We start from the raw sequence: 12,608 nt of genomic DNA on the forward strand, positions 1-12,608 counted from the left end.
AAATTTTCTCTAGTTTTGAATATGAGTCTTTCAAATGGAAAGCATGTCCAAAAAACAAAGGACAAATGAAATTATGGAGGAGAGAGCTGGGGTTTCTGTGCTAGCAATCTTGAAGGAAAACAAGAGAAATGAATTGTTGGAGTGAAGTGGGCATGATGCAGAGGCTATTCACACATTGATAAAGCCTGACCTTCAAGGCTTCTCCCAGCTCCCTGAATGTGCCCCAGAGGCAGTAAAATTGAGCCCTGCTCTTTCTGAACATATGTCATCACCTCCAGATGGACTTGAGTGTCCTTTTGATGGATGGCCTTTTCCACTGCTGGAGGGCCAGGTCATTGGGCAGTGTCTGGTCTTCCAGCAAGGTTCAGGATTTTTGTCTGCTTGCTTTGGTAAGTGTTCACTGAGAGCTTTGGGGCAGACAACATCAGTAGGTGATGCCATGGGTCAGCACAGGCAGTGAAGTTTGATGCTGCTGCTGCTTCACATCAGGGTTTTCTGTCCTCAGTTGCATCCAGGTGATGCAACATCCCCTGCAGTCCTGAATGCATCAATACAGATTTTCAGTATCTACTTGTTGGTATAATTTATTGAATTCTGGAATGTTTGCTATGCTGATGCAATACATGAATTCCCTGCAGTCAGCCTGTAATAGGAGCACTCTGTTGATATTCTTAGGGCTAGGAAGAGAAGGCTGCAGAAACCATTAGCCATGGCTAATCTGATCAAGCATGAAATCTGAAAGATTAAAATGTTGCTTACAGTCTAGTGACCTCCACCAGCACCCACCACCCCCCCCGAGGGCTTTATCTGGTTAGTTTAGTGAGTCAGGCTATAGATGTGTAGCCAGTTCCAGCAAGCCTTATTAGCTAATTTATTTGTTGGTGGGCTTGATTAGCTTAGCTGCAGTGGCATTGTAAGCTGTCATTGGGACCAGTTGGAGTCCAGAAACATTCCTGCAGCACTGAGCTTGAACAAAGGTTTGCCTGGATTTGGCATCCTCAGCAGGATGGTGTCACCACAGGTCTGCCTGGGCACATTAGCTCAGATTTAGTGCTGGGCCTGATGGACAGAAATGTTTGTGTGTGAAATGATGCTGAGCTGGGGTCTCCAGCACGGTGAGTAACACCAGGCTTATCCCAGTGTGAGCTTAACAGTGCCATTGTGGATCTTGGGGGATGGCACAGCAACACAGATGTATCCGCACCATATTCCTCAAGCACATCATTGCTATCTGTATATTCCAGGTTTTCCTGTTTCCCCAGATACTCTAGGGGTTTGTTGCCCTTACTGAATCTTGCCTGATGTCACAGAATACACTGATCAGTGTTTGTGAAAGCAGTCTGCCTTTGTCAGTGTTTGAGTTTTGGGCATTGTAACAGCAAACCCAAAATCATTCTGTAGATCAAGCACAACTTACCTTACCTTGCTTGCCAGTGAGTTCCATATTTAGGTTGCTGAGAGAACAGGGATGCTCTTGTCACTGAAAGTGAATATTGTGCACTTGGGCAAGAGAAGCTGCCAACAGCTGACAATGTGTGGAAGAGGCTCCTATTTCTAGTTCTGAGCATCTGCATTGTTGCCTTAACATTTCTTTTTACCCCTGCTGTGCATTGTAAGCTTAGCACCGTGTTTGTATGTTTGTGTCATGCATGAGGTGGTTTTTAATGCTTTGCCTCTGAATAAGGCTAATTCATTCCCATTGCCTGAGAAGCCTTTGGATTACTTCCTTTGGCATCTGTTTGGATATGTTACTGACTGAACTGGCAAAATTATAAATGCCATGTGTTGGTCTTGGGTAAGCAGATGCCCAGTTCATAATGTGTTTACTTGGCTTTCACCCCAGAATTTGGGAATTAAATGTGGTTTTTGGTTAAGTATCTTTTGAGTACCTGTGAGACATTGAGAAATAAAGAAATATGAATTAAAGGATGCTGTCAAAAGTAGCTGCACATTACCACGTCACAGTCTATTTATCTCTGGCAAAATCCAGATAATTCATGTTTTATTTAAATATAAATTGATGGGGTTTTCACTTATTTGCTGGTGTGCTGAGTTAAGCAATGCTTATGCTAACTACAGTAATTTTTTTCTTTCCTTTTTTTTTTTATTAAACAGATGGTGCCAACTGTTTCAAAAACATTTTTTTCAGTTGTTTTTTCTTTAACAGATTGCTAGCTTTAAAACAACTTTTTAAAAACTCTTTACTGGTTTTTCCTTGTGATAACTATGATTTTTCTAGTAATCACTTAGAACTGCACCATGTGTTTTAAAATGCCAAAAAATATGCAAAAAAAATCCTTTTTATTTTTTCATTTAGAAAGATTGATATTTGGATAGAGATGAGAATTAGAGTTCGAAAATGAAGCATGGCAGAGCTTGAAGATAGGATGGGTTTGGAATGGGAGGAATGCTTTGGCTTTACAGTTGATTCAGATGTGTGATGCAGCAGTCTGATCCTTTTGTATTTTCCCTGTTCTTCAGTTTGTTATGCTTTATCTGATAAAATTAAGCACATTTGTCCCTACTGCTCCATATGAGACACTAGGGTGAGGGAGATCTCATGAAAAGAAACCACTGTAAGCAAAGTTGCAAAAAGAAACATGAAATGATTCTCATGCTTTAATTTAAAAACAATTGGTGGACAGACAGTGTGAGCCTCTCTGATTCTCTCCCAAGTACTGTTTAGATGGGAACACTGTTGTTGTAGTCTTTTGACTGATCTTGATTTCATGGATGAAGACCATTTCCATGGTTAATTCCAATGCCACTGCAGTGGCAGTTGTAGTTTCTTCCAGAGGAACAAGAGTGAACAGTTCCAAAGGTAAAGTATGGAATCATAATTCCAATTTCATTGGTTATATTCACAAGAAGGTATCTGGTCTGTGCAAATACAGCACTCTGTTCTAGAAAACTGCCTGCTTTGGCTTAACTGATCAAATATGATACCAGCACAGTCCAGCATGAAATGCCAAGCTAATTTTTGTGTGTAAAAAACTGAAGTCAGAGATGACAGTATTTGTTAGAATGGAAACTGGCATTCCCTATCCAGAATTACATTGTATGACAGAGAGTGATTCTGGAAGGGTTTTTAGATGTTTTTTATGTTCCAACACAGGGACTGTGTGCAGTGTCAGTCGTTGTACCCCCTGACATCTGAGGCCATGTCTGTCATTTGTAGTCCCTGTGTCTTCCCACAGCAGGGCAGCATCATCCCAAATCAATGCAAGTCACAAAATATGTGGTGGCAAAATGCAGTAGGCACTCCTGTGCTCTTGTGTAGCTGAGTGACTTTAGCATGCTTTACAGAGAATTTTCTTTAAGGTTTTTGGTGACTTTTGTTTGAGTCTCCCTTTTTTAAGCTCTTAGCACTGTTTCCTGTCTTGTCCTAAATGTTTGAGGTGGTGTACTGATAATGATGATTTTTTAATGTCTGTCTTTGAGACTGCTGTGCCAGGTATCTAAGAGCATTCAAGGAACTTGCTTCATCTAAGAGAATTTCTGTTCTCTAAAATGATGCCATTTGCAACTTCTTTTTCCAGGGGAAAACAAGCATCTGGTGAAGCAAAATACAAAAGTATTTTTGAGTCATCCAAACCTAGGCAGAACAAATCTGATTCTGAAGTAGCATTGCAGGATTATTCTCCCCCAGCTTTCAACAGATCCTACTTTCTTTCAGAATTGCTGGGTTGCTATAGAAGAAGCCACAATTTTTAGCAAGCATTTAACCCTTTTTCAATAATTTGAACATATCTAAGTACATTAAAAGCTTTCCATGTTTATCTGTAGAGGTAGCCAGACCACTTTTGTCAAATGGAAGGAGTTAACTATTTGTCTTATTCCCATTAACCTTTCCTAAAACCCAAGTAGATTTTACTGTGGGTTGTACATGTCACCCCTCCCCAATACTATTTTTATTAAATGTCACACTTTATTTTGTTTTATAAATGGAGATACATGAATTGATCTGTAAGTATTATGGGCTTCAGGATAAAAGCTGTCCTTTGAATAGTGTTTAAGCTGAGGACTTAGTATTATTTTCTGCTTTGTAGTAACTTTTGCTATCTTGTTTTGCTAATAATTTAGGAAGCACTAAATCATCCTTTCAAATCATTGAAATATGTTGAAAGGATTGTTGCAGGTGGTGGTGCAGGGACAGACTGTACTACCACTGCAGCATATTCATTGTTTAGATGATGGTCATCTAAAAAGTAAGTTGTTCCCTACTCCCACCCCCAGTCAGTTGTAATTATTTAATGCATTAAAAACTTGAAGTCTTTAATTAAGTCCTACAGGCATTACATGTATAAAATTATGTATCTGGTTCCTAGGATCACTTCAATGATTCTATCCTTAAAATAATGATGCAGTAATCTAAAATTGGTGTAAGATCATTGGAATACACACATCATAAATTTATCAAAGCTAATACCCCTAATTATACTTGTGTCCTCTCAGACGGGAGGTTAGGACCGGCAGTGTGAGTATTTCAGGGGCTGTGGGTGCCCAGGGCACTGCACCTGCCTCTCTCCGGGCTCAGAGCTGCTGTTCCCCTCAGCTGGCTCAGTGCTGTGCTTGGCAGCTTGTGGCTGCTCCATCCCCTGCAAACCCTGCCTGCCTTTGGGACCTGCAGTGCATCTGACTGCTGATTGTACCAGAGTGTAACCAGCAGTCAGCTGCGTGCAGTGGAGGCTGGGCTGTTTCATTAATAAAGGTAAACACATCATTTTTTAGAGGATTTGGTAAGCCTGGTATTTTTATTTTTGTTTTTTATATACTAATCTCATCTCCCAGGGAGATGCATACTCTTATTCACCAGAAACAGTTTTGAATTTTCTTTGGTTTTGAGAGGAATTTGTTGTTCAACATAATCCAGTTTTGAAAAAAAAACCCCTTCTGTTATTAAGGAGGGTTTTTCAAGCTGCATATTTTTCTTTCAGTCAACAAAGACAATAAATTTGAACAAACTGGAACCTAAAAACAATCCACATGTGAGTGAACATTCAAATGGTTATTAGCAGCACCACAGCAGCAAATGACAAATTGATTACTTGATACAGAGAAGGGAAGTCATAGCTCAGTGCTGAAGCTCTGCATTCTGCCTTTAGAAATGTTCTACAGCTCACAGGAGAGTTAGACACATACAAAAATCAGAAAATATGTTACTAACTTCATCTGTGCAAATGACATGGAGTGTCTTTTCTTTTGATTGAAGTACTTTACTTTGAAGCTCTTGACAACAGTCTCAAATATTTTGGGATAAGCAGCAAGTGCTGCTTGCTTTCTTTGTTAAGAAAAACATATAATTCAAAGCAAAATCTATTTTTATTGTAAAACCCAATATCAAATTTAATTTAAAATAACTGAAATCGAGCTAGCCTGGATTTTTGGACCAGTGCTTTCTTCCTCTGAATTTTTTTACCCAATGCTGATACTGTGCTTGAAATAGAAGCTGAAATCAAGCAGAGCATTTCTATTTCTGTAGAATTTTTCCACATTAATGTTGGTTGGAGTAGCACTGGAAGATGGTTTTCTTGCAAAGAAGAGTAACAGGTTTTGTTCAGACTTGGAAGCAGATGTCTCTTGAGCCATCTGTTCAGAGTAAAAGCAGCAGCAGCAGACCTGACCCCCTCCAGATCATGACCATGAGCTGAGTGGTCACCATTGCATATTGCCCTTGAAAATCAAAATTTAAAAAATTCAATTCTGAATTTATTTGGGTTTTTTATATTTACTAATTTGAATGCTATTTTTCGTGCTGCTGACTCAGTAAACTTCACAAAGATAGCTTCCACCTCATCAAATATTTAGTCTTTCTCATATGAAATCCATGTGACTACTCTTACAACTACAGTAACCAAATTGTATATTAGAGCCTTTCCTTTATATCCTTTAATTCTGATTTATAGCTCCTATAGATCATGTTGCAGTCTGAAGTCTGATGTTGAAAATGGCTGTGACCTTTGAAAGAGGAGACAACACTATAAATTTGCTGTTGCAAATTTATAGTGTAATGTTTTACACTAGTTCAGAAGTAAAATGCCAGATAAAGACAGACTTTAGTATGCCTGTGGAATATTCTTTTGGTTAAAAAAACACCAAAAAAATCCAAGTAATTTATTTCAGTCTTTTCTTTTTTAATACAGGTGGGTGGGAGTATTTTTACTACAGGACAAACTGAGATGGCATATGTATACTGTTCTTTTGGGGCTTTTTTTATCCATAACTGGTGAAAGTAAAGTAATGATGCCTAGAAAATCTTTCTGCTTTTTTGGAACTGGAAAGACTTTATAAATCTTTAGCTGTAGGTATTTCCTACAGCACTATAGAAATGCTGTCCTTTCTTCTGAGGAAACACTGGGGCACCTCTCCCATGTCCCACAAATAATGCATGTCCAGAAAGCAGAGGTCCTGTGGGGATTGGGTTTCTCCTTCCACTTAAATTGGAGAAAAACACTGTAATATTTATGGCAAAATGGAAGTAAATATTTGTGATATGGTAAGATCATTATTAGTAAGGGTTAAGTGTTTCAATTCTTTTGGTGATCTTGTGATGTGGGCTGTTTAGTGCTAAAAGTGGCGTTATGAAGACGTGCAATTTATTTTACAGAAGCTACTGACACAGAACCTCAGTTTTCATTCAGCTCTTTTCTATGACCCACTCCATTGCTGACTTCTCTTGTTATGTCTCCTGGCTTCCATTTGATATGTACACTTCATTTTATTGCTATTAAGATTCAGGCTCCAATTATTTTCCAGTGTAACTGAGGATATGGAGTACAGTCCTTTAATTAAAATCAAACAAACCCTTCCCCATACCTGTCTGTAATGTGGCATAGGAGGAATTTCTTACATATCACAGCAGCCAGGCTTTGTCTGGTGTTCATGAAAATGTAAATGTGCAGAAATAGAAGAGTCTCTGTAAGATTCTGGACTGTTCCTATTTCTTATACACCTTTGTTTTTTAGAGAAAAGAATCAGCTGACAGGGTCAAACACTGCCATATAAAATTAGACTGACTAAAAGAAATTAATCTTTGCAGCCCTGACTAATACATAATTTCACTCTTCTGCAGTAGCTAAGTGAGATTACAGCCTTTTCTATTTTGAGGTTTCTTAAGTATTTAAAGCCTTTGAAGTTTTTTTGAAAATGCAGTCATGTCACTGCAATGTTTAAAGGAAAGTCTGCAGTTTTTTTAACACCTCGGATTTTTATTTTTCAAAAATGAGTTTAATTTTTAATAGTAGTTTAGTCTTTGGATTTTCAAATGTGTTTTATTCATGTTCAAAGCATCTTCTAATAAGATTACTAAGGTGACTTTGAGCAATGACCCTTGTCATCACATTAACTGATTTAGAAATTTGGTTCACACTGTTTCTAAATGTTCCTTTCCTGTGGGATTTTAAAACAACTTTATTCTAAAAGTTCTAGTAAATACCACCATAATTCAGTTCAAAACTATTTTTTAAAATCTAGTAAAAAAAAAAGAAAAAAAGAAAGTGAAATATATATTTCATGAAAATGTTAAGACTATTTAAATTTACTTCTTTGAGGCAGCCATCTCAACCATCTAAAAATAACCCTAAAGAAATGAGACTAGAACATTAATTTTCTTTGCCATCCTTTTTTTACATAATATGAGGTAGATTTACATATTGAAATACTTCTGTAAGAAATCTGAGGTCGATGCTAGATTTTTTGTAATCTTGAAGCTTATAAAAACATCAGAAAAGACACTGTCTAAATGGCAGAAAGTTGTGCTTCCAAGGTAGTTCAGCTTGTTTCAAGCATAAATGGTCCTTCCCTTTGGAGATGAAGTCAGTGCATGTGACTGCCCAAAGACGTTCCTGACTTGCTGTGCACACTGTAAAGAGGAAGTTCTTCTCTTCATTCTCCTAATTCTGCCACCCAGCCTCAGTGTCATAAAGCTGGAAACCTGTGACCCCTAGATTATGATTCCTGTATCTGATTTTGCACGTGGGCTGAATTTTGGGAAGTATGGATTTCAGATCCGTTACATATGAAAACAGTAGATGATATGCAGACATGTGACAAGGAGATTAAAATACTCTTTGACCTTATATATAACTCTTCACTCTTCATTACAGTATTTCACTTTGTTTGAAAAGAGCCCAGATTCTAAGAACCAGAAATAGGTTAATCCTTCCCTGTTGGCTATATAACATTTGCATGCCAAATGCTGGCATTGTACCAGAAGATTCAGCTCATGGTTGATGTATTTGAACAACAATTTATCTACTGTTGTTCTCAAATGCAAGAACTTAAATTATTAATTGCATTGAGTATTCACAAGTTGAGCATAAAATGGTACCCTTCAGGTATTATGATAAAATTGAACTAATTTACAATCAATTGAAATTCTGAAGAAAAACTCTTGATTAAATTCAGTCTGCTCTGGACTTCATTAAGTAAGAGACCTGTACTTTTACTCCATTAGTACCTTTCTGAAATATTCCTGTACCACTGAGTAACTAGAGACTGTCCAGATAATTCATTACAGTGTTTGTAATGAATCACTTGAATGGAGCAGAGTATAAAAATTCTAATATAACAAACTTTCTTCCTACCTTCTCCCATGGGTTATAAAACAGTGATTTCCTTTTACTCCACCAAACTGTGCCCAACCATGGAGCTGTAAAAGGAAGGTGTTACTAGATTTAGAAGACTAAAAGAAAACCTTTTCTTTTTGTAAACGTGCTCTTCTCATGAATGCTGTGAAATGCAATCAGGCGTTTTCTGGTAAGCCATGGCAGGCATGAATCTGGATAATCTTTAACTCTTGAGAAATTTTTGCTTTAGGTCTTTTCTCACAAACTCTGCCAGCTGTGGCTTGCTAAGTTGAATGGTGTCCGCAGGGCCAGTAAGTTTATTTTCTCTCACATGCCTAATACATACAATGCACGTTCTGCTATAATAATGGTGAACGAGTCCTTATTTTCAGTTAATAACATGAGGAAAGAATGGCAGAATACAAATATAATGCACTATAAGCTAAAACTGCCGTGTGACTGCCTGGAATTTGTACCAAAATGCCAGTTTTTAACATCAAGTATGAATATCAAGATCTTCTTTTATTAGAAAGGCAGAACAGGTACCTTAATACACTTTCCATCTAGCACGTTGTTTTGAAGAAAGAGGTCACTGAATCCTTATTACAAACTGCTTTCAGTAACACAGAAAGGTTCACATATATCTTCACATATCATTGGAGAAGATATGCCAACGTTGGTATTAATTGGAATAGAGATTTTTTTTTTTTCCTGACTGGCTGGTAAAAATGCTTTTGCCAAACTGTAACAACTTCATTTAGTTCCAAGTGTATCTTGCATTTCAAGTGGCAACCTTGTTTCAAGTTTGTGGGACACAGTGTACATGCCAAATTTTTCAGTTTATTCTCAGCAAGGTTAACTGAAATTAGACCAACTGGACTAAATTACCCTTTCATATGGAAATTGTGTCACTGTTTAGATGTCAGAATAGGACATGTACAAAGGAGCTTAGTTCTTACACTGCTTTCCATAAAGTAATGAATCTTGGAGCTCAGGGTCAAGGATCTCCTAGGTTGGCTTCTTAAATTAGGGAAATTAATTTTCTCCTTATCCTTCCCCTGCTGTACCCTTTGAAAAGTTGTAGTGACTTTTCTTACACCAAAATACATTGTTGCCTTTTCCCCAGAGAATTCCAATATTTATTGGCAGCATTGTGGTGATGTCTTGCACCAACAGCAGAGGAGGAGCTGGATTGCTTCTCCTCTGCCAAGAATCCAAATATCTGTGGATAACCTCAACAGTATTTGTAATTTGTATATTTTACCCACTTCTCTGGCTTGTTTGTTTAAAAAGGTTCTATAAATTAATCTGTTACTTTTCTTTCTTGTGCCCTTATCTTTTTCAAGGTTACGCCTTTCTGCTGTTCCAGGAAGAAAGCTCTGTACAAGCTCTGATAGATGCCTGTCTGGAAGAAGATGGAAAACTTTACCTATGTGTGTCAAGTCCCACAATCAAGGATAAACCAGTAAGTAGCTTATGCCATGACACTTCTGCTGGTTGCTAGCCCATTTGCTGTTACTCTTCTCAGTTAATAAGTTAATTATTTGTCATTTCCTGTTTCTGACCTTGCTGTTGCATTGAATTGACTTCCTGTATCAGCATAACATGGCTTTAACATTTGCTTTTTTCTGATAAATGCCATGTTCAATTAACTTTTATATTTGGTCCTCCTTGTATGCTTCAGGAGTGTGCATCCTTTTACAGCTGTAAAACAATGGAATGGTAAAGTTTCATCTGTTTGATTTAAGGGAAAAGAAAGCCTTATGTGATGAAATGAAGAAACTTAACCCTGCCAAATTATGATCCAGATAGCGCCAAATATCCCCTGAATCTTGTTAGGGTTTTTTTATTATTATTTTTTATGCATTCAATAGCTAATCAATTTATAATTTAGGCTTCATTTACCTTATAGAAACTATGGGGTAATTTCAACTACTGCAGACAGCTATAGCAGAGTAGAAGACATATAGCGGCCTGTTTTTATTATTCACATCTCTAACATTCCTTAATGCTGGTCTTTTTTTGTGCCCATGGAGATATAGAAATGAGGTGAAAACTGCAGGCAAATAAGATAAGATAAAAAAATGTGCTACCTTTTAAAAGTACTATTAAAACTCTTGCAGACATGAATGAACAACCCAGGATTGCAGCACAGTGAGCAGTCTTGTGTGATTCCATGGATCAAAAAATGGATTGATGAACAGCTTTATCTAAATAACTTCTGAGCAGTTTTTTCTGTTTAATCTAAAGATTTCTTATCAGCTGTATTGCTTGCTGCTCAGTAGAAATAGGAATTCACATATTATACAAATTCCTTTTGTATCTAAGCACAGAAATTAATTTTATCGGCTCCTATCAATGCTTTTAAATTTGTGGATCACTGTATGTGATTTCAGGAAAGCTGGAATCCCAAACTGCAACTGTAATTGCACATACATGGTAAAATGTTCTGAAAGCCCTTTCAGGTTTCTTCCTATGATGGCGATTGGGGGCAGGGAATTAATGAGTGTAGGACATTTAACTCAAGCCTGGCCTCTAGAGGTCATGAGTGAGTTGGCCCCCTTCTTTCAGATACTTAGATAAGGTGTGTTCTCTAATTGTCTTGGTTCTTATAAAACCAACTTACTGCTTTTGAAAAGTTCAAATTTTGTTTTTAATTATAGGAATATTTGGTATGCTTTTCTTAATTTTAATTAAGTGGCCAAGTTCCTCTGTTAAAAATGATCCTTAATACAGGTGCAAATTCGACCTTGGAACCTAAGTGACAGTGACTTTGTGATGGATGGGTCTCAGCCTTTGGATCCAAGAAAAACAATCTTTGTTGGAGGAGTTCCACGGCCTCTCCGAGCTGGTGAGTAGAAGGAAAATGTAGGACATGAAGCAGATTAAGTAGAAAAGATGAGGAAAGATAAATAGCATCTGTAAAAGATCAGAAAATGGACTCTGTGTTTTCCAAAGATCACAACTTGCTTTCTAAGACAAGGAGTATCTTCTTGTTTAGAAAATACAAACAGTGAACTTCTTTATCTTTTAAATAGGTTACTAATTAGGATTGCCAGTAGAAAGAGCTTTCCCCAGCTTGGCATAATATCCTGGAACTTGGCTGATTTTTTTGTAATGTAGACTGTGTTGATCTGAACTCTGATTTGTTTGCTGAGGTGCAGACAGGTTTCCTTTTCCTTTGACTAGAAGACAAAGACCAGACCCTTCTCCCAGACCCTTTCCAAACCAATTCCAACCTCAGCCCTATGATTTCTGTTTCCCTTTTATTCAACTCTTACCTTAATTTTTCCATGGTCATGACCTCTCAGCTATTGTCCCCAAAAAAATTTCTCCCAGCCCAGGTCTCTTGGTGGCCTCACATGGAAGAGCATTTTCCAGACTTACTCCTAATGTAACTTTCCTCACTCAATTTTTTTTTCTTCGCCCTTAGCTCTTTTTCTTCACTTTTATTTGCAGAGCCATAAACAAGAGTCCTTAGCTTTTGGCCAGAGGAAAGATTTATCCCAGCCCAGGATTCCTGGCAGTCCTCATTTTGTTATGAAGGCCCCATTTGAGCACTGCTCCTAATTGCAGCTCAACCCTAATTTCTTTCTTCTAAATTCTGATATTTTTGGTGAGCCAGCGACAAAGCCATGAAGCAATTTAAAACATTTCTCCTAGCCAGATCTTTTGGCAGCCCTCACTTCTGTTTGTACTCCCTTTCCAGCCTCACTCCAAGGCAGCTGCATGGTTTGTCTTTCTCGTCCTCTCAACCCAAATCCTAATCCTAATCCTGGGAAACTGTAATGGACAAGGCCTCTCAGTCACTGTCTGGAAGAAAGACTTTCCTTGTAGGGCTCAGTTTCCTCCAGCAGCCACTTTCCAGCCCACTGGAACTTCAGCTCCTCACTTTATATTTTGCCTAATCCTAAATCTTTTGGGAAGCTGTACCAGCATCCCCCAGACGTTGCTGACAGTAAGATTTCTCTCATTCCACATTTCTTGGCAGCTTTCACTTTCTTCACCATCTTAAAAAAGGCCCAACTGTTAGGTGGTAAT

At 37.8% G+C, this 12,608-nt stretch overlaps 1 protein-coding gene across 11 annotated transcripts in view; it reads left to right on the plus strand.

Moving 5' to 3' along the window:
* The window catches only part of CPEB3 (cytoplasmic polyadenylation element binding protein 3), a 79,056-nt gene that overhangs the window by 56,173 nt on the left and 10,275 nt on the right, over positions 1 to 12,608 (plus strand). For all 11 annotated transcript variants that reach the window (XM_014275595.3, XM_014275599.3, XM_026799705.2 and 8 more), the window contains 2 exons: positions 9,914 to 10,032; positions 11,304 to 11,418. In XM_014275595.3, coding sequence (XP_014131070.1) covers positions 9,914 to 10,032; positions 11,304 to 11,418 — 234 coding nt within the window. The remainder of the gene's footprint in view (positions 1 to 9,913; positions 10,033 to 11,303; positions 11,419 to 12,608) is intronic.

This window comes from Zonotrichia albicollis, chromosome 7 (genome assembly GCF_047830755.1).
Source record: "Zonotrichia albicollis isolate bZonAlb1 chromosome 7, bZonAlb1.hap1, whole genome shotgun sequence".
NCBI classification, from domain to species: Eukaryota; Metazoa; Chordata; class Aves; order Passeriformes; family Passerellidae; genus Zonotrichia; species Zonotrichia albicollis.